The 23,054-nt window shown below is 37.5% G+C and overlaps 1 protein-coding gene across 2 annotated transcripts in view; it reads left to right on the top strand.

Moving 5' to 3' along the window:
* pcdh7b (protocadherin 7b) overlaps window positions 1-23,054 on the top strand; it is a 381,205-nt gene that overhangs the window by 159,993 nt on the left and 198,158 nt on the right. For both annotated transcript variants that reach the window (XM_060825055.1, XM_060825065.1), the window contains exon 2: window positions 16,895-17,111. In XM_060825055.1, the coding sequence (XP_060681038.1) occupies window positions 16,895-17,111 (217 nt within the window). The remainder of the gene's footprint in view (window positions 1-16,894; window positions 17,112-23,054) is intronic.

Raw genomic sequence — 23,054 nt, 5'->3', positions numbered from 1 at the left:
TTACCTCAAAAGCATTTTGCAAGCTTTTGTCAGCGAAGGTTTAAAACAAGATTAATGCTTGTTAAGTCAGTGTTGTGTTAGTGTGTTGGCAGAAAAGAGGTAGAAGAAAATAACAGCTGGGAAGAACTCTGGAGGACAATAATTTAAGGAAACAGGAGTCAGTTCTAATTCCCTCCTACTTACAGTATGCAGATAAAAAATGATTGGAGAAAAGATAATCCTGATAATGCTATAACATTTATTCTTAGCATTGCTTCGTACACCAGGCAATGAATGCAATGAGATTGTGTTCAAAAAGAATTGTTTACAAATTAATTAGATTACATGATCCACAAAAACTACAAATGAAGAAGGGCATTCAGGCCAGCTAAGTGAATCCGTTTGATGCACCTTCGTTACTATATGAAGTTGTTACTTAAATGAGTGCAGGTTTCTACTCATTGCATCATTATCACATTATTCTATTTCACTCAAGCTACCTTTAGAAGCTTCTGAATATTAGATGCTCGTTAAAATACTAGACAGTGAAGTGCTCATCTGAACTGGCATGCAAGTCATCCACATTATATGGAGACATTAAAACTCAGCTGAAATGAAAACATTAAATGCTGAAGAAACTCGGGTCTGGCAGCATTTGTCGAGAGAGAAAAACAGAGTCAATATTTGAAATTGAATATGACTGTCCTTTGAAACTGGAGATTGTTCCTCAAAATGTAAAAGGTTATATATAACTGTGAGGTTGTAGCCAAAATGCCTGACAATCACTTAAGAAAGAGAATTTTCTGTGGTGAGTGTGGGCATGGTTTGGGACATTTGGGCATTTGGGAGCAAAAACAGTAAGGCAAATCATTATCTGAAAGGCTAAAAGTTGAGAGAGGGAAATGTGCAATGCAATGTAGATGTTGTCGTACAGCAGTCACTGAAGATAAGTGTGCAGGTGTGGCAGGCAGTCACAAAAGTAAATAGTATCTTGACCTTCATAGCAAGAGGATTTTATTACGAGATTACAGGGAATCCAGAACCAGGATCCACAATCTAAGGATTGAAGAAGACAATTTGGGACTGAGATGAAGCAAGATTTCTTCACCCTAAGAATGTTAAACTTGTGGAAGTTCACTAACTCAGTAAGAACTGAGGCCAAAATATTGTTTGAATTCAATCAGCAGTTGGATATAGCATTTAGGGGCTAAAAAGATCAAAAGATGTGAGTGAAAAGCAGGAACAGGCTACTGAGTTGAATGATCACCAAGATCTGTGGGCGGCACGGTGGCACAGTGGTTAGCACTGCTGCCTCACAGTGCCGGAGACCCAGGTTCAATTCCCGACTCAGGCGACTGACTGTGTGGAGTTTGCACGTTCTCCCCGTGTCAGCGTGGGTTTCCTCCGGGTGCTCCGGTTTCCTCCCACTGTCCAAAGATGTGCGGGTTAGGTGAATTGACCATGCTAAATTGCCCGTAGTGTTAGGTAAGGGGTAAATGTGGGGGTATGGGTGGGTTGCGCTTCGGCGGGTCGGTGTGGACTTGTTGGGCCGGGGGGCCTGTTTCCACACTGTAAGTCTAATCTAATCTAATCATTACAAATGGTGGAGCAGGCTTGAAGAGCCAAATGGCCTACTCATGCTCTTATTTTCTGTGCTTCAGTAGCACTCTGATAGTGTTATATAGAGTTTTGATGTTGAGTTAAGGTATTGGGAAAGGTATACACGGTCACTGTGTGTGGCATAACCAAATCAAAAATGGCGAGCCGTATTTTACAGGTAATTGCATATCAGATGCAGAAAAAAAGACACAAAGAGAAGAAATACTCAGCCAGTAGCTCATCCAAAGCTTAATCAGCTGCAGTAGCCTGCCATATTTGTTGCAGAACCTTCTAAAAACAGTTTGGCCAAATCAAACCCAGAATTTTACCAAACATTCTGATGGTGAATATGGTCACCTTCACCTCAAAGGATGAAAGCAAACAGTTTGTGTAGGATTCTGTTCAATGTTATCACGCTGTGTGTGAAGAATTCTCAGGCATCAGTCCTAAATGTTTTCTCTGGTGCATTATTTTGTCTAACAGATTGAAGGGAATTTCTGCAGCAACTTTATACATACCCCGAGCTACAATGCCTATTTGCATATAACTACCTCATTTCTAGGTGAAAAGCCATGTTCTTTAGTCGTACTGTAGACACAAATAATTATCTGCATAAGTCTTCACTATGTCTCTGTTGTATGATTGCACTGATCTTAGGAAGGCACTTTGCCTTTAAAATAGCTAGGTCATATCATATACCATCATCGCAGAAAAGATCTTTGCTTTCATCTCTATTCAGACAGTTAGCCAGTTAGCAAGCAGCTTGTCGACCAATCACTTGTCTTTGTGATATCTTAGTAATGTAAGTAAGCATACAACCCAGATTGTATATGTAGCCTGAGAACCATATAATTGCACATTGTTAGTTGTTAATAAACTTCCATGTATCTAACTCAATATGAACCCATCATTCTGTAGTTTATGTCACATGGGTTAATATATCGAAAAACACGCGATCAACACCTTGCTATTGGCAAGTGGTCACATCATGCTGACAAAAAGCCTCCAGCACTTGAGTGCCATACTTGTTTCATTGGGAGTAAAACTGAGCATAGGATTCAAAATGCAGGCTAGTAAGAGCAGAGTACAGTTAAATCACAGCTTTGTCTGATTGTAGAAAGTTGAATTTTGTGAAGTTGAGCTCACTTTAGAGACACTTAAAAATGGCAAGGAAGTCCAAGATGTAGAAATCTTCAGCATTTTTGAAAAATCTAACTTTTACGACAAACAAGAGTGAGGCATAGATAGGAAATCTAAACTCAACAAGCTTATATGACATCAGTCATGAGTTCAAACAATTGTGTTTTAGTTGTTCCTAGGGTCTTGACCCACAGTGTAAGAATCATAATTTGATTGGGTTAACATAAGTGCTCTTGAAGTTCAGGTAATGTCTGTTCATGTAATATGGCTTGATGTTTTTACAAAGCTCCAGCCATTTAAACTTAGGAAAGCAAAATAGGCTGAAACTGTCAGGTAGAATAAAAAAAAACCTCTGGCTGCTAATCCTCTTATTGCCAGGCCATCTAGTTTAGATAAAAATAAAACACCACCTGTTCCTATAGTTTGATTTGAGTTCTTTATTATATTTCCCAAGGATTGTTATGTCAGCTAAGATTATTGTAAATCCTCAGATCAAGTTCACAAACAACGAAGAAATTTCTTATTTCTGTAGGATGGATGCTGACGTGATATTTGATTGACAGGGACTATTAAAGAATTAATGGTTTTCAAAGTGGTAACTGAAAATATTTTTCAATAACAGATTGAACAATTGATGAGATCTAACATCTTTGAATTGGAGGTTTTTCAGTATCAAATGTGTATGAGTTAAAGCTCTTTTAGATTGGGAGGAAATTTTTAAAAATCTTTGCATGCCTCCAGAGGCCTTCCTATGGTGAGTACTAGGTACATGGCTTGGAAGTGGAATGTAATGTGCAATATGACATGATGATGAGGTGGCATGAAAACCATGTAGAATGGTTGTGGTGTAAGGGTAAGTGCAGAAGGTGTTTTATAAAATGCCACAGATTAATCTACTTAATAATATAAAAACTCATGGTGTTGGAGTTGGTATTGGTTAGAATATTGGTTAACAAATAGATGACAGAGCATTGGGATAAGGGAGTGTTTTCTGGACAGCAACCTGCAATTTATGGAGTGCCACAGGGACTAGTGTTGGGAGCCACAATTATTTTGAAAATGTATTAATTGCTTGAATGAAGAAAGTGGATGTACTGTAGCCAAGTTTGCAAATGATACAAAAATAAGTGAGAAAGCAAGTGTTGAGGATGACAATAAGAATCTGTGAGTGGGTAAAAACTTAGTAAATGGAATATAATGTGGGAAAATGTGAGATTTTGCACTTTGGCAGGAAGAGTGGAGGAGTTAAGTATTATTGAAATGGAGTTAGGCTGTAGAAAGCTATGGAACAGAGGGATTTGGGAATCTCCATCCATGAATCATACAAAAAAAGTAGAGTTCAAGTTCAGCAGATAATAGGGAAGGCAAATGAAATGTTTATCTATTTCAAAGGGAATGGAGTATAGTAGTAGGGAGATATTGCTAAAATTATTCAAGACACTCGTCAGACCATATTTCGAATACTGTGAACAGTTTTGGACCCTTAAATAAAGATAGACATACTGATGTTAAAGGTAGTCCAAAGAAGCTGATACTTTGTATGGAGGGACTGTCTTATTAGAAGCAGTTGAGTAGATTGGACCTGAACTTGTTGGAATATAGAAGAATAAGAGGTGATCTTATTGGAACATACGTGTTGCTTTGAGAACTTGACAGGCTAAATGTTTCCCCTTGTTGGAGAATCTAGGACCAAAGGACACAATTTTGAAATAAAACACTACATGTTGAAGACAGAAATGAAGAGGATTTTTTTTCTCTCCGTGAAAGGGTTGTGAATCTGTGGAATTCTTTATCATAGAGGCTTTTGAAGCTATGTCATTAAGTATATTCAGTGATGAGCTGGACAGGTTTTTACTCAGTAAGAGAATGAGTGGTAATGGGACAAGACAGAAAAGTTGAGTTGAGGATTATCACATCAGCCATGATCTTGTTAAATGGTGCAGCAGACTCTTGGGCTGAGTGGCCTATTTTTGCTCTTACCTTTTATGGTCTTTAGCCTCATTGTTTTTCTCTAAAACGTCATGCTCTACTGACAATTACTGTATGTATTTCCTCATCTTTTTTTCCCCTTGATTATTTAGTAACTTTGGAATGCTATTGATGTCTTCTGCTGTGAAGACTGAAAAAAAGTATTCAATTAACTTCTCTGCCATTTCTTAGTTCCCCATGACTATTTCTAAGGGGCCTCTGTTAACTTTGGTCTCTTTTCATATATTTATGGAAGCTCTTGCTGTCACCTCAAATCAGGAGCTGCAGACAAGAGCAGCTTACTGAAGATCTGACACTTATTAGGATCTCAGACAGTGATGTCCAGGAGGGATACTATCAGAACCAACAACCCACCAGAGCCATCTTTGAACAAACAATCAGGTATTGAAGATGTATTTTAGGCTCTCTTCATTATGCACCAACTGAAGTATTCAAAGTGATAGTGACATGCTGCACTTTGCACTAGGTGGTGCAGCAGCAAAGATCAGAGTTCATGCAGGCAAAAGATGCTGAGAGGAGGAGGAAGAGGAAGGGTAATGTGAGGAGCAGAGGGAACAAGGATTTGATGTGGGCAGAGTGTGTTCAGTAATGCAGCCAATTTCTGGACTTTTTTCCCCTCTAATACACACCCACCCACGCACACACACATGCACGCACATCCCACTTACATCACAAAGCAATTCAACCAAAATATTCCTTTCACAAACATCCATTACTCATCTTTAGCTGTTGTCTTACCAATTGAAGCTGTGATACTTTCAGACAATCCGTTCTAGATCTTAATTGATCTAGAACAGTCCATTCTAGATCTAGATCTGATCTTGTAAAGGTTTTTATCATCGTGGTTGCCATTGTTTCTTTTGCCAATGATCTTAATCTTCACCCTCTAATCCTTAATGTTTTCACCAATGGGAATAGTTTCCCTCTATCTATTGTATCCATATCTCATTATCTTGAGAAGGTCTACCAAGTCTCCATTCAACTGTCCCTTGTCCATGAGAAATTCCCGACTTTTCAATTTTCCTGTGCAACTGAAGTTCCTTATCCTTGGGACCATTCTTGTCAATCTTTCCTGCATTTTTTCTAAGGCTGACACATCCTTCCTGAAGGATGGTGTGTGGAAATGGATGAAAAACTCCATCTGAGGATCAAACCACTAACATAATTCCTTATTTTTCTACTTTACACCTTTATTTATAATTCAAAGATGCTGTATGCTTTATTAAACTTTATTAATTTTCTTTCTCCCAGCAGCATGGAAAAAATTACTCTGTGTGCTTTCCAGGTCTACTGCTCGACCTTCAGAATGTATCAGTGAAGCAAGGTGTCACCTTGCAACAGTATGAATGCATGAATGCAGCAGTTCCTTGTTCTGTTGCTACTTCTAACAATCCTTCAACTTCTATCTGAGCAGAATCTAGTTGCGCATTTCAGTTGAAATGCAGCTAAAGTCTAACCAGTTTCAATGATATATGAACATAAACATCAATGTCTCCTAGTTCCTGCTTTCCCTTTAGAATTGCACATTGTATTTTGTAATATTCCTGTGCTCTTTTCAGCAAACTGAATCAGTTCACACTTCTCAACATTAAATTTCACCTGCTACTTAACCACTCATTCTGCTTATGTTCATTAAGGTTGAACACTGATTATTCATAATACTTCCAAACTTTGTATCATTTGTAAGTTTTGACATTGTGCCCCATAATACCAAAGTCTAACTCATTAACATATACCAGAAAATACAAGACTTTGAACATTGATTGCTCAAGTACTTTGTTTGAAACCTTCTGTTGGTTTGATATTAAGTTATCATTGTGAACATCACCTGTTTCACAGGATTTTTCATCAGGTCAATGTGAGTGAATGTTGTATGCCATGTGACAGTGTTATATTTAATTCTATCGAGAAGTAACTTAGGGGGCAACTCCGACCACCTAGCATGCCAAGAATTGGCTTATCTCCAGTGTTTATTGCTTTGCAGCTGGCAGTATTGAGATGGCTAGTCGTTTAATTTGAGTTATCTGTTATTTTCTTCTCTAAGGAGAGACATAAAAGATCTTTGAATGAGCGTAACGCAATGTGTTCAATGAATAGATGGACAGCATTTGTTCAGGTTCACTGTATTGTCAGGAATAGGTGTGACTGCATTGTGATGGTTTATGTCAGTGTTAGATAGCCAGATGGGAATGTGAATTGATGCTGAGATAGAGAGCAATGAATGCACCTGAAGGATAAGGTGGTATAAGGAGTGAGATACAGGAGGAGTCTTAAGAAGATAGAGTGAGGGGGCTAGAGGTTAGATAAATATAAGAACAATGGGCCATTTTATCGTCATTTCCCTTTCTGTTTAAGCCATTATACCTTTTCCAGCACTCTATCTAATAGAGTGGTAACACACTGAGATTATTAACCGCCTGAGCAATTTACAGCCACATCTTCTTTTTCTCTGTGTCCAGCTTCTTCCTCCCAGCAGTGTGGAAACACATTCTCTGTGTGCTTTTAAAATCTGCAGCTTGAGCTTTAGACAGGCATCAGTAAAGTGAGGTGCTGCCTTACAACTGTATGAATCTATTGCTGCAGTTCCTTATTCTGTTGGTATTTCTGACAATCCTTCAACTTTCACCTGTGCACAATCTAGTTACACATTTCAGCGGAAATAAGAGCTGAGGTTAGATCAAGCTAATTGATGGGGAAAATTGGAAATCTGATGCAAAATCAGTGCTTTGTTATAAACTCACAGGTAAGCATACTGTTAAAAACGTCTTAATTCTCCAGGCAGTGCTGGACTCTTCCTACTTAGTTTAGGTTTCCAGCATCTGCAGTCCTCACTTTTGCCAATTTCTTTCTACTTAGTGCGTCGTAAAGTTAAGATTAAGATTAGGTTCTCAAGATAGTCTGTTAAGTTTCCTAAATCTTGTCAGGCTTCATTCTTAGGCACTTCAGCATTCAGATGTGTGCTGCTTATTTTACTTATCTCTGTGTAATACTTCACACATCCTGTACATTAAATTTTAACCTGACTTCTGTTTAGATGCTTATTTGTTCAATCAATTCTGAGACTTCTTAGCTACATGATCCTTCTAATTTGATACTAGCAAATTTGACCATTTTGAATTGAGTGTTTTGAGCTCAAGTTATTTATGTGAATGGGAAGCAGTAGTTATCCCAACACTGGGTTCTGGACACTTGCCTCAGTATATCTCTCTGACTCTATTTTAATTACTTGAATGAATGAATGCATATTGCTTTGTGCTGTTCCATGATTCTCCCAAGTAGTATGTAAGATGGTGCAATATTAGCATCCTCTACCAAACCAACTTTCCGACCATATGGGCTCGAATTATTCATCACCACCTGATGAAGGAGCTGCACTCCGAAAACTAGTGCTTCCAGATAAATCTGTTGGACCATAACCTGGTGTTGTGTGTTTTTTTTAACTATTTTCTCTAAAGCCTCTTAGTTTTCAGTTTGTTTGAATGGGGGCGTTTTTCATATTGTTTGAGAGCATGATGGAGCTCCTTGGTCAACTGTTCAGCAAGTTTTGATAAAAGCCTTAATACATTTTGGTGGACAGACTTTATCTAAGGAAGCAGGAGAGCTGCTTACCTGAAATTTGCATCCAAGTTATCATTCAGTGAATGTTGCTTGCGTTTTTAATGATTTTGATCTCTCCCTGACTTTCTCCTTACTATTACAGTCTACTCTAACCATTTTCCACAGCAAAACATCTACCTCCCTCAATTCATCATGATCAAGAGTAAAATCCTTTAAAATGTGGATAACTTTTTTCATATCTTGGGAGCCTTCTCCAAACAAAGGCAGACATTAATGATATAATTCAGCATTACCTCCAAGGTGTCAGCTCAACCTTTAATTGGCTGAGGAAAGAGTCGTTGAGAACCAGCCCTCAAACTTGAGACCAAGGTCATGTATTATTGGGCAGTAGTGATCTTCAAGCTCTTAAATACTCCAGAGCTTTGCACAATTCAACATAAGCAATTTAAAGAACTGGAGGGATACCATCAGTCTTGTATTTTCATGATTTTTCAAGTGGTATGTAAGGTGGTCCAGTAGTAGCATCCTCTTCCAAACCAACTTTACGACCATACAGGCTCTAATTATTCAAAACCAGCTCCAATGGTCAGGACATGTAATCTGAAACCAGACTCCCAAAGCAATTACTTCACTCCCACACCACATTGTCGTGGCAGGAGGCTCCCAGGGCAGCAGAAATACTTGAGTATCTTCAAAGGGTCCTTGAAGCGGTTAAACGTAACTGTTGATTCATGGGAGAATCTGGATTGGGACTGACCAACACTGAGAGAGCTCATTCTTAAATTCACCAAACCCATGAAGATAAATTGCCAGGAATGCACATGGGCCAAACAAAACCCTCAAGCATCACCTTCCCCACATGTACAGATAGGCTGATCAGTCATTTCAGAACCAACTGATTCTGAGTAGAAGCAAGTCATCCTCGGTCCTTATGGAGAAGACAAGCCTGAAATTATTTTTGAATGTCGTCTTTTTCCTTTGATCATGCCTTGATTAGAGACATGGACTATTTTCTAAATTGGGAGAAAATTCAGACGTCTGAAGTGCAAAGAGACTTAGAAGTTCTAGTCCAGGATTCTCTCAAGGTAAACTTGCAGGTTGAGTTAGTAGTTAGGGAGGCAAATGCAATGATGGCATTTATTTTGAGAAGACTTGTCAGACCACATTTGGAGTATTATGTGCAGTTTTGGCTCTGGAGTGTGTTCAGAGGAGATTTATGCGAATAGTCCCAGGAATGAAAAGCTTAACATTTGAGGATTCTGGGTTTATACTCGATGAAGTTTAGAAGGATAGGGTGGGGCGGGGGATCTCATTGAAACTTACAGAATACTGAATGGTGTGGACAGAGTAGATGTTGGGAAGATGTTTCCATTGGTCGGAGAGACTAGGACCCGAGGGAATAGTAGAGAAAAGGGAGGATCTTTTAGAACGGAGATAAGGAGAAATTTCTTCAGCCAGAGAGTAGTGAATCTATGAAATACATTGCCACAACAGGCTGTGGAGGCCAGGTCATTGACTATATTTTAGACTGAGATAAATAGGTTCTTGAGTAGCATGGTGATCAAGGGTTATGAGGAGAAAGCAGGAAAAGAAGGTTGAGAAACTTATCAGCCATGATTGATTGGCGAGGCAGATCTGATGGGCTGAAAGATGCTTTTTAAATAGCTGTCTCTTTATACCGTTGATCACCGTTTTAACGGTGTCTATGAATTTTGTTTGTTTCATTCCAATAAATCCTTTTCCCTCTCCCGTTAAATGGAAATCTATTCCTCCAGTGCTGATTAAATGTGGATGGAATAAGTAATTTGGTGTATTAAAAGATTTGCAATTATACATAAAAGGATTCAGAACCACTGTTTTCAGATTGTATACCATTTTACTCTTTCTTGTTTGTGTGTAAAGATTGTATGCACAATCTCAGAGGAGCATTTTATACTCGTAATTTAGCTGTTATTTTTCATCCATTTGAAGTAATGTTCACAAAGTGAAGTCAATTTCCTTCTGGAAAAATGAGTTTTCATAGTTTACTTTCTTTTACCCATATGGAATTTTATTGCCAAATGCTAAATAGCAAAATCTCCACTATTATGAACTTCATTGACACACCTTTAGTGTTGGACTTGAATCCTCTGCTTGATATGGCACCATATAAATTCCTCATTCTAATAGATCATTCATTCTGTAAACAGGTTTATATATTTATTATTCTATATATATTAATCATCTCCCACTGCCACATTTTCCACATTTTGGGGTTGAATGTCCTTGAGGTTGTCCCATTCATTTGTCAGCAGAAAAGCTGCAGAAATCCAGAAATAGATGACAAAATGGTTTTATGGCCATTCTGTTCTTCCAAATAATAGTTCAATAATTGTTGGGATGTTAGACTTACTGTACAGAATTATTTTTTATTCAAAAGGTTACAGTGAATAATGCAAATAGCCTTTCATGATTTGAGTCAGCATTGTATATGATGGAATCACATGACAGCTTAGCTTTGCTTACTGGATTCCTTCATAGGGTAGAAGGTTTTTAGGTCCATATTTTTGGGAAAATATGACATTTAAAGAGTCAGAGGAACACTGACTGCTATATAATATTAAATTACTGAACTTTGTTCATAACTCAGTTCTTGAAGTGTATGTTCAAAATTAATCATACAGTGCTTGAGGCTTTTGCATGTTTCATCTAGCAATAAAGTAGAATTAATTGCTTGGCTGTATTTTACATATATATGAATGTTCATGGAGGACAAAGATTCAATTTGTCATACATGCAGGAGTAAAAATTGCCAGATGGAATAAGAGCATTAAATATAATTCTTAGCCTGTAACTAACACTTAACACAGAGTGACAATACAGTATTTGCCATCAATAATTTAAAGTATGCAACTGTAATGTTCATGGTGCTATAGAAAAACATTGTTTTAACAGAATTTTATGTCAACATAATGTAATCTTGCTGATCAGTTTGTTTTCCAAGAAAAAAAGGCACTAACTGAGATCATAAAATTCAAATAAACTTAATTTCACAAATTTCCAAAGGCAACTTTCATACTGCTTGTAAGACTTAAGGCACCTGTGCACCACACAGATTCGCCCTGTTAACAATGACAACTGAGAACCACATGGCTGTTGTTTAGAGTGAAAATAAACCAAAATGGAGTAAGAATTGGGTGTCACCATGCCCATTTGCTGGGCAGGTAACCTGAGACTAAACAGGCTGAATGCGCACACCTCGAGCTAACCTCAGATGATTTTTCAGATCTCAAGCAATCTCCAGCAACATGCATTTGACTTGTTGCCTTCGATGATGAATGTCTAACAGCTGTTTTAAGGACTTGTTAGGCTTAAACAGAGCCAGCAGTGAACCCGTTCTGTTCAAATTTTGTGAGTGTTGCAGTCCAGCAAGTAACTACAATTAAAAGGAACAGATATTTTAAATTAGGATCTTGAAGATCAGGGATTTATCAGTTTGCTCCATAGTATTATGATCGTGATCACAATCACAACCACTTCCCACCACCATCCACCATTCTTTACTGCTATCTCACCCGAGTGCTCTTCCAGGATTACCAAAGGCTATTGCCAGTGAGGACAGTGGTATACACTTCAATCTTCCTGAATGCTTGGCCACATGTACAGGTATAGCACATACCAGAATATCAGAATGATTTATCTTATCCCCATCTTCTTTTTCTCTTTATTTCACTTTCTGTACATGATTTAATATTGAATTAACTGTTCTAGCTTGCCGGTCCTAGTTCATTCTTAAGCTTGATTGGTTAAGGAGATGCAATATTGCTTACTCTATTTTCTTATAGAGTACTCCTATATTTGTGAGTTTACTGCAAAAGCACATAGAGAGTCTAAAGGCAAGTGTGTCTGCAAAACTCAGTTTCTTTGCAACTAACTAAAATATCAGCACAATATTAATTCTTATTTGGATGAGGTGTTTATCTTTTTTGATGCAAAGCAGTCTGACTGCATCATGTTTGTCATGTTTAACGATACAGTGCATAGTACCAGTTAGCCTTTTGAAGAATTTTATTACAAAATGCAGAAAACAAAACACTGAATTATTTACCTCTCCCAAACAGAGTGTACACCATCGACAACTGGTTAGGAATTCATGAATAGGTTAGTTTATTTTCCTCAGAGATTTGAGCACAAAAACTTAGTTGACTCTTCAGTCTAGCACTTTTGCTAGTTCAAGGTGCTATTATAGAATCATAGAGATGTATAACATGGGAACAGATGCCTCGGTCCAACCCGTCCATGCTGACCAGATACCCTAAACTGATCTAGTCCTATTTGCCAGGATTTGGTCCATATCCCTCCAAACCCTTCCTATTCATATACCCATCCAGATGCCCTTTAAATACTGTAATTGTACCAGCCTCCACCAACACCACCGGCAGCTCATTCCATACATGCGCCCTCGGGTGAAAAGGTTGCCCCTTAGGTTCCTTTTAAATCTTTCCCCTTTCACCTTAAACCTATGTCTTCTAGTTTTACACTCCCCTACCCTGGAAAAAAGACCATGACTATTCACCTTATCCATGCCTCTCATGATTTTATAAATCTCTACAAAGTAACTCCTGCATCGCCTATGCTCAGAGAAAATAGTCCCAGCCTTTTCAGCCTCACCCTATAGTTCAAACCCTCCAACCCTGGCAAAATCTTTAATAAATTTGTTCTGAACCCTTTCAAGTTTAATAGCATCCTTCGTATGGCAAGAAGACCAGAATTGTTTGCAATATCTCAAAAGTGGACTAACCAATATCCTTGACAGCAACAACATGATTTCAATCTCGCATACTCAATACATTGACCAACAAAGGCAAGCATACCAAAAGCCTTCTTCACTTCTGTCTACCTGCAACTCCACTTTCAATGAGAAGAAGGAGGAGGGTTTGCACATTGCTACAGATTATTTAACTCCTTGTTCTGTTACTGCCATCTTTAATTCCTTTTCAATGTTTCTTTCTCCCCTTCTTTCTCCATCGTGTAATACGAGACTTCCTTAACATCAAATCCCAATCATGGAATCCCTACATCCCTAAAGAGGCAGCATGAATGTTCAAATCAGATGTTAAACCCAAACACTGCATACCCTACAGGTTGATATTAATGATTACTTTGGACAAAGAACAAAGAAGTTCTGTCTGAATACCTCACCACATTATTCCTTCAAAAGTATCATTGGAAATAGAGTGGTTATTGTTACATCACTGTTTCCTGGAGATTGTTACACAATTTGGCGACCGTGTTGACAATGGCTGAAAACAAAATTTAATTGACTATGAAATGTGTTAAGTGACCCTGAAGTGGTGAAAAGTGCAGTAGAAATAAAGTTTCTTTTTCCTCTGTAGATGCAAAATTAAGTTATTTGAATACATAAAATGGGTTTACAGTAATCAGTCCGGTTTTACATTCTACCTAGAGTCATGTAACACAGAATCAGCCCTTTGACCTAACTCATCCATGCCAACCAGGTTAACCTAAACTGAACTAGTCCTATTTTTCTGCATTTGGCAACCTAATCCATATTTATCATTGATTGCAACACTAAAATACTCCATCAAACCTTATCGACCTGACCCAATTTAACAACCTCTGTCTTCTCCTGTCGTAATCGTGAGAAAGAGCCAGATATTCAATGCGTTGCTGTGACATTTTTTCTGTTTATGACTTCAAGACAGACATTGGCTTTTTTAAGTTATCCTGAGGCTGAAATAGGTTGTTAGGAAAATCAAAGAGAGGTTCATACCATATTCTATTATGTGTGCCCTAACCTGGGCATGCTTTCAAATTCTTAATGTTAGTTGCCCTGTGATAAAGTATTCAGTTTCTCATACGCATTCTGAATAGCACAAAGTTCTCAAAAAAATTGAAATAAAAAAGTGAAATTGAAATAATTAGGATTACATTCAGAAAGAAGATGGGAGAAGTGAAAATAATTTGAGGATAAAAGGGTTAAAAATTAAGTCATAAAGATCTTGGAACTTCTATTTATTCACATTGAGGAGTCCATGGCCAAAGAACAACAGGTTAGACATACAATGATGCAGTCAGATATAATTTATATTCATTGTAGCATCTGAAATCTGCATTAGGCAGGACATATAGTACTTAATTAACTTCCACGAACATCAAGCAGCAGTATATTTCAATTACAAATTCATGGAAAAGATCGTAAGAGTCAACTGGATAACCTCAGCTTATCATTTCATCATTCTATAATAAAATAATAGGAACATTCAGTTGTAATTTGGTTCTGTATAAATTTTGACGTTCTAAGATTTTGTGAAGAAAATAACTCATTGAAATGTAGCCTATAACCCAAAACTCTACAGTGAAGTCATGATTACTATGTGCTCTTTGTCATGCCCAAAACTTGCAGATATCTGAATAGGCATTTTGTGATATTCATAAATGTGACTGATTGTCTGGCAAAGGTTATTTATGCAAGGAAGTACCAGTATGTACCAGCAAGTAATTCTTTCTGCAGTGTATTCAATGGAAGTTTAAAAAAAAATAATAATTTTGTCCCCCAGCTTTTCAGTATCCTGGGCACAACAGGGAATAGGAAGTCCATCGCTTTTTCTGACTCTGGAGCAAATTCATACAAGCAGCATTTTTTAAATTTAAAACATGATTGTGTCTCTTGTCCAAAGCTAAATCAATTAAATGTTTTCTTTGTTGAAATAGACAAACTCCTAAAAGTAATTAGACTATATTACCATGCAAGGTTATTGTTACCTCCTTATCTAGATGGATTTTAAAGTTTCATAATATCTGTAGAAAATTTGCTTCCAATTTTCAATGCAATTGCTTTTCATTAGCAATAATTTACTTGTCAGCAATCTGTGAAGATGTTAATTTAAAGTATTATATGAACATTCCATTCTTTAGGAAGGGGAAAATTACAATTTTATGAGTTAGCTTTAAATGGGTCATTTATCAGTGTGAGATACAAATCTGATTCACATGACTGAGCATGACGGCTCTGATAGAAATAGGAGGAATGTCCTCAGTCAAAAACCTTTTGTTCAAACAAGTAGCCACCTGATTGTTTTGATGGGAGAATAAAGAAAATCATCCTTTCTACATTGTCTGTACATAAATATAACATATTCAGAACATTTGATTCTGGACTGCATGAAACTGATTTTATTTGCAACAGTCAAAGAGACAGCAGTTTACATAGGTAGCATCATATTAAGGAAAACGACACAGAAAGCATTTGCAATACAGGTGGCACTGTTGGTACAATTGTAAAACAGGCATATGTGACTCTTGGCAAAGTTGGCACAGATGGCATAACTGAGAACTTTAGAACAGATGGGAAATTTGGCAAGTGTGATATAGCAGGTCTGGCTGGGAAAATTTCCACAGATGGTATAATTGGCACTAGAAATATCAGATGGTACATGCAACACCATAGGGCCTCTAATGTATGCAGTCTCCTCCAATTAATCGAGTCAGGAATCTAATAAAGAAAGAAAAAGATGGTTAAGAGAATTAAGTGAATATTAAATAGTAGGACTAGCTAGTAATTTACCAGAAAAAGTGTGTGGCCACAAGTTGCAATGGCATGTTACCTTCAAATTATTTAGCAATTGAAGATAGACTCTTCTGACTCACTTAAACTTAATATTTGCTCAGAAAAAGTTAGAGGATTAAAATTCTCGATTAACTGAATGATTCTTAAACTGAACCCCCCACTCCACCAATACGCACACTGAAATTCACCACTTGAAAACACTTTCCCACAATTAACCTCCCTGACTGCTGAAACTCCACCACCACTGCCAATCTAATCATCCCTGCCTCCATTTCCTCTCCAGGGAAGCCACAGTTGGACACAACATAACCCCTGCCTGAACCAAACCTTCTATTCTTACATAACATCCCACTGACCCAACCTTCTCCCAGTCAGTCCCCGATCCAATATCTCACTGAGATTCCTAATGAAAGACTTTTGCCCAAAATGTCAATTCTCCTGCTCCTCGGATGCTGACTGACGTACTGTGCTTTTCCAGCACCACACTCTCGACAACATCTCACTGATCCTACCCTCTTTCCCCAACCCACATCAACCCCTCCACCCCAATCCTACCCCTAACACCTGACCAGTAAAACCTAAAACTCCTGATTCTCCTCACCCCAACCTTTGTTTTTGACCCTGATTTGGCATTTCTGGGCCAACGGATAGAATTGTTGTGTTCAATTATGAGTGGGTTTCCTCTGATGATAAGGATAAAATTGATGCAGATGCTGGAATCAGTTCTGAAATGCCAGAGATCGCAGACGGTCAGTCAGCATTCATGGAGAGAGAGAGCAAGCTAACATTCTGAGTCTAGGTGATTCTATGTCAGGGCTGAAGTTAGCTTACTCTTCCTCCATGGGTGCTGCCTGACCTACTGTGATCTCCACCATTTGTTGTTTTCCTCTGATGATGACTTCTCTCATTGAACAAATTTTATGAATGCAGTCATTAAAATAATGGCATTCACTACAAATCTGTAGAAATTGAGTATTTTTGTTCAGTGCCTAGGTCTTAGAGAAATTTGTAGAGTACATGTAAATACAGATGTTTCACTTATGATCATCTTCCTTCTAGCCTTTTCGTCGTGTGACTTTTTCTGTGGTGAGTCAGCCTCAGGATCCACATCAGGGGTCCCTACAGAGTTGTTATGATAGTGGCTTGGAAGAATCGGAAACACCGAGCAGCAAGAGTTCATCGGGACCAAGACTAGGCTCACTCCCACTTCCAGAAGACAACTATGAGAGGACCACACCTGATGGCAGCGTTGGTGAGGCAGAACACATGGAAAATGGTAAGGTCATAAAACTAATCGCCTTTTCTCTAAACCAAAATGCATTAATATTAATGCTTAAGACTAGTTTTTACAGATAATAACATGAGCACTTAATTCAAAATTCAAAGTACAAACAGCATAAAAAATGTTTAAGATAAATGAATTTATATTTTCTCATGAATAAAGTAGGAGTATTTCTACATATCAAAAATTGCACAATAGTCTTTTTCTTCAGAATTTCACAATATTAGATTGTAATAGTGCATTAATTTAAAACAATCTTGATCAAAAGACTTAGTATTACCTCTCAAAAATTTACTGTTGAAGAACCATCCATGTGTACATCTGATACAGCTGCTGATTTGGAAATAGTTTTATTTTGGTTGTTTTTCAAACTTACATTTCCCCATCAATTTTATCTCCCCTTTTTTACCTGAAGGTGTTAAGATTTTGTTGAGAAATCTTTTAGTGGACTCTGGTTATCTTCTGCTCCTTTGGTCATCTGTGATTCTGGATACTGAGGGGTGATTATTGAAATACTGGTCGACCAATGTGCTGACCTGGCACCAAATCTTGTTCCTATTAGATCGTCACCATTTTGGAGATTCAGTCTCATTAGCATGCTGCTTGCAAGCTATGGGTGCCCCACTGCAATTTGCTATGTGTCTAGTATTGACCATTTTTGGGCTGCTTGCAGTCTGAAACATGATAGTTCATGGAGTAGGTGGTAGGCTGAGATTGTGGTAGAACACCAACTGTGAAGTAAGAGTCCAGGTTAGGAGCAGCCCACATATTCTTCTGGATCCCAGAGGTGAACATCTGTTTCTGCTGACTCCACAAGGAACTAATCTTCAACATCTTCTGCAATACCCCCTGGTAAAACTAAATAGTGCATGAGCGTATCTGAAACAGGCAGACATTTCAGCTGCACAGTGGAAGGACCTTTCAAAATAGTAATGACAGGATTAATATTGTAAACAGGATGGTAAGTTGTCATTTTCAATTAAAATCTACCCCAGATCCCAGTAGACTATGTGATTACAGCTGAGGAGCAATTTATTTGCACCCATTATAAGCCTCTATACCTCTAGGTAAGGTATTAGCTTCTCTCTTATTTTATCTGGACCTGCAACAGTGCAACTTCTTTACAACTTTTTCTTTAGCTTTTATTGCTTTATCAGTTCTGATTGAAGTTGAGTTATTGAACAGACATCTAAAAATTATGCACAACCAGAGGAAAATTTATTCCACACTAACAATTGTGATCTTGGGAAACTACCTGAGTACTCTGTCTGTCGACCACTTGAGGATATCTTGGAAATATATGGTAGACGCTGCATTAACATTGAAGGTCTTTTTTTTGGTCTTCACAAGCATTAAGGTTGAAATGAATTCAGGACACTGTTTGTTCAACAGGGTATTTCTTGCAATGCAAATAAAACTGATTTGAGCAATATTTATGTCTTTGTGTAAAGAAGTACTGACTCGAAAGAAGGTTAAATCTGTCAGCATGTCAGGAGAGAGGCATCAGTGCTGTGCATTAACAAGGCAGGTTGCATCTGTCAGCAGTTACTGAATCTCTGTGGTCAGAACTTGCACTAAGCTGAGTATTCAGGTTAATTACATGAAATAAAAATGAGCAATTCTGCTACTGGTCTTTTCTTGCACTCAGGTACATTTTTCATTGTTATAGAAATATCAGATACTTTATTTTAATTAAGGAAATACCAATTACTTTTTAATGGGAAAATGTCCTTCCCTTATCTTTCCTTTTGTTTATAGGTCAGCTCTTATTTTTGTTTCTTTTGAGGATTTTTTTTTCTAAGCTTGCAAAGCTGATTTATCAATGCTATTTATAATACTCTTCTACCTCTTTACCCCAGTGGCTTCTGCAGCAGATGTTCTCGTCACTTTAGCCTGGAATTTATGCTACATGATATTATACATACAGTTAACTCATTTGCATAAAATCTTTTGCTGCTTTAGCTGGTATAGTTCACCCATTAAAAAATGAAATAGTCGAGCATTTCTTTCAAAATAGTTGACAGTAAAATTTAAACAAGAAGCCCTAAGTAAAAGTATAGCAAAAGCCATAATAAAATTATACAACGCGATTTCCATCATATTATTTCCTCTCTGATATAGCATTTCAGCTTTTGCTTAATGATTTAGTAGATGGATCTCTGTTATTTCATCAACTAAACTGGCTGATATTCCAGTTTACTACTCAGTTTTGCTCGGTCTCAATCAGCCTAGTAAATTGAATGCATTGCAATAGCAGAGAATTGCACCTCAGGGTGTAAAAGATGACTTAAAAACCACAGTTAATTTCCATCAGATAATATATAGAGAAAGGAATGGGTTTTATTGAAATGTTCTACTAACCTCAATAAACTACTAATTCCCAATGAAGAGGCTGTAAAACATGAAAACATTAAATTTTATGTATTTGTTAATCTCTAAAGCTGCCACTCATCTGTCCTGCATCAACCTTTCAGATGTTTGGTGGACATTTCCCTCGCTAGTTTACAGAATAAGTTGTTTCTCTGTCAGCAAAACTAAGGACAGGATATTGCTTTGTGTCCAGATATGACTCCAAAAGAACATTGGACCATATTTTGTTGATATTATGTAACTGAATATAGACGTTGGTCTCCTTTTGGGAGGTAAAAGCATGTAGCTAAAATGAATGTTGCCACTGTATCCTATCAATAAATTCATGAAAATAACAGAAAATCTCTTGGACGAAGTAATATTTTCTTGCTGCTGATAATGGACAGTATTTTTGAGTCTAATATACAAAGGCACAATTTATCTAGATTCACAATGTTTTGACATGGCACCAAAACAGAATAGAGTCATACAGCAATGAAACACATCCTTTGGTCCAACTCATCCATGCCGACCAGACATCCCAACGTGACCTAGTCCTGTGTGCCAGCATTTGGCCCATATTTCTCTAAACTCTTCCTATTCGTATACCCATGCAGATGCTTTTTCAATGTTCTAATTGTACCCGCCTCCACTACTTCCTCTGGTAGCTGTTCCATAAACACATCACAGTCAGTGTGGAGAAGTTAACACTCAAGTCCTTTTTAAATCTTTCCCCTCTCACCTTAAACATTGGCCCTCTACTTTTGGACTCTTATACTTTGTAATGAATATGTTGCAAGGTCTAGGTTTGGAGGGATATGGGCCGTATGCGGGCAAGTGGGACTAGATTGGGTTGGGATATCTGGTCAGCATGGACAAGTTGGACCAAAGGATCTGTTTCCTTGCTATACAACTGTATGACTCTATGACTAATTTAATAGAACTACTCAAGAACTTATGTCATTTCCCTTGCACAACCAATGAAAAACAAGATCTGCCAAACGTTTTCTTGATCACTTTAACGTTATAATGCCAGCATAACAATTTTCCTAAATGGTTATGCACATGCAGAATTCTTTTTTCCTTCCACAGATTGTATTGTCCCTTACTGGTATTGTTAGTATGCAGAACTGTCAGCCTCTGTTTGGCTGGCAGCTTTATGAGCCATGCCTTCCTCTTGAAGATTAACAGAAGCCCAACTTCATATTAAGGAATGGACTATTGCCAAAAAATTCAAGTGCAATAAGGTAGCTAAACAGAGACCGCTTTTCATCTGTTAGATATGCTAGGGGTGCAGAGAGCCTCCATCAGTATGTAAACCAGCTCAGTATTTCTTCTATAGATCATGAGGAAATGGAATTCCTAACTAATGGGACTGTAGACTTTAGTAATATAATTATTTTTGCAATCAACAAGAAAGACAATGATCAAATCCTATCTTGCAACGTTAAAGTACTAAACAGAGTTTTTCTTTTATGAAAGCAAGTGTTTAAAGTTAAAGTATATAAAACAGTGCTGTGAAGACAATTATAATCTGGATAAACTAACAAAAAAAATCTCTTGGAAAGAAGAGCTTATAAATATTTTGGAGATGATCCATTATGAGTAACAGATTGTGAGTAATTTTGACTTTTAGCAAGTTAAAACAAGTGATAATGAATCGGAATCTTTGAAGTCAATGGAAATGGGAAAAAAGAGAAATGTAAAATAGGTGACTGCATAACGATGTTTATGATAGCAGTGCAAAAATAAACCCCTTATACTTCTGCATATTGTAAGGATTCAATGGGAGGGATTTGAGATTTTCATGACAGATTTGGTGACTTCAGTGGTACTCTATCTTTTGTTTTTGTATTTGTTTTATAAGCCTCTCTTCCATTACCTCAGTGAGGCATCGGAATCATCTGACTTTGGACAGAAGCACCAATGTTTTGACATTGATAAATGATTCTATCCAGTTAAGCTATGAAATATTTCCTTTATGCACCAACATTTGATATAGTAATAATACCGTATTTACTATTGTTAAAATGCTGCTACTCATATGTTATGCCTAAAACCAGGACTTTTCTGGACTTCTCCTTACTTGAAACAAGCCTTTCTTCAAATTGCCCTACCTTGTGTTTTCTCTTCATACCCAGAGGTAAGCAGAGAAAAAAAAGATTCCATTTCCCTAAACTTTCACAGCATATTACAAAAATAAACATGTGGTGCAACTTGGTAAAATGGGAAACCTACTTGTCTCCAATTCACAGTCCATTAAATTCCTTTAGGGGTTCGCTAATGAGCTGAGGATAGTGATGGTGGCATTCTCAATGAACAATCTGCATTGAAGAGACATCAGAAAGTGTATTCCTATTTGTGTAAAAACTAATGTTTTATGGGTCCATTTAAACTAGGTTGAGTGCTGTACTTCACATGTATTTTTATTTGTATGGTCAATTTTGTCTGGGTTCCAGCTTGTGGTCTTTTATTTGGCAAGGTAGTTGTGAACCTCAGATTGACTGCTGATCCACCTTTGCCACCAGTACCAGGCAGGCAGTTGCCAATTTCTGGAGTTGCTTGGTACTATTAATTTAGTACCAAGCTCACCACTTCCTTAGTTAGAATACTTACATTTAAAAAAATAGGAATGCAAGAACAGAGGCATTGAGGTCTAGGCCAGGACCTGGAACCTGACTCTGTTTTAAAATTCTAGCCCAAAATTTCACGTGTCCTACCTGATCACTGAGTCAAAGCTGCTGACAACTCATCTTTGCTTGCTCCAGAAAAAGAGAAAGGAACTATTTGAGCTTTCACCTTGCAGGAATATATCAAGAAACAAAGAAATTCAGAATCAGGTAAGAATACTGCATAAATTACCTGGTGAGGCTGCTCGATACAATTAGCAAAGAAATAGTAAAGTTGCAGGATAATTGCTTTTAATTTTTGTACATATTATGACTGGGTGGCACAATGGTTAGCACTGTTACCTCATAGCACTGAGGACCCATTTGTATGGAATTTACACATTCTTCCCTTATGTGATTTCCTCCCACAATCTAAAGATGAGCAGGTCAGATTGTTTGGCTATGCCAAAAATTTGCCTTGTAGTGTGCAGGTTAGGTGGGTTAGCCATGATTTTTAAAAAATGTGGGTTTACGGCAGTGGGGTCAGTTCGATGGGATGCTTTTCAGAAGGTCAAAAAAGACTTGATAGACCAAATGGCCTCTTTCTACGCTGTCAGGATTCTATGATCCATTATCTGAAAATTCTATTACTCCTACATGGAGGTTTACTGTTAGTTCAGTGTTGTGAAAAAAAATCAATATCCTCGAAAACAGAATATCAAAAGAGAATACCAAAACACATGCATTTTATTTTTAAGATCATCACTGATCTTTTAACATGCTATTGAAAGGGATTAAAGTAAAGGAAGACACTGGATACCTGTTACCTAAAACAATGTGAGTTATAATGAATTTAATTTTTGAAACAAGATTCAGGAAGAAACTATTAGGTGCGGAACACTGGCAGTAGGATCATGACACTAAGAACAGGATTGTAGGGCCCCTCAGACCTTCTCTGCGTTTTGTAAATTGTGATTGA

The sequence above is a fragment of the Hemiscyllium ocellatum genome, chromosome 1, assembly GCF_020745735.1.
Source record: "Hemiscyllium ocellatum isolate sHemOce1 chromosome 1, sHemOce1.pat.X.cur, whole genome shotgun sequence".
Taxonomy (NCBI): domain Eukaryota; kingdom Metazoa; phylum Chordata; class Chondrichthyes; order Orectolobiformes; family Hemiscylliidae; genus Hemiscyllium; species Hemiscyllium ocellatum.
The sequence above is the reverse complement of the archived record's forward strand: the minus strand, read 5'-3'. Positions and strand labels throughout refer to the sequence as shown.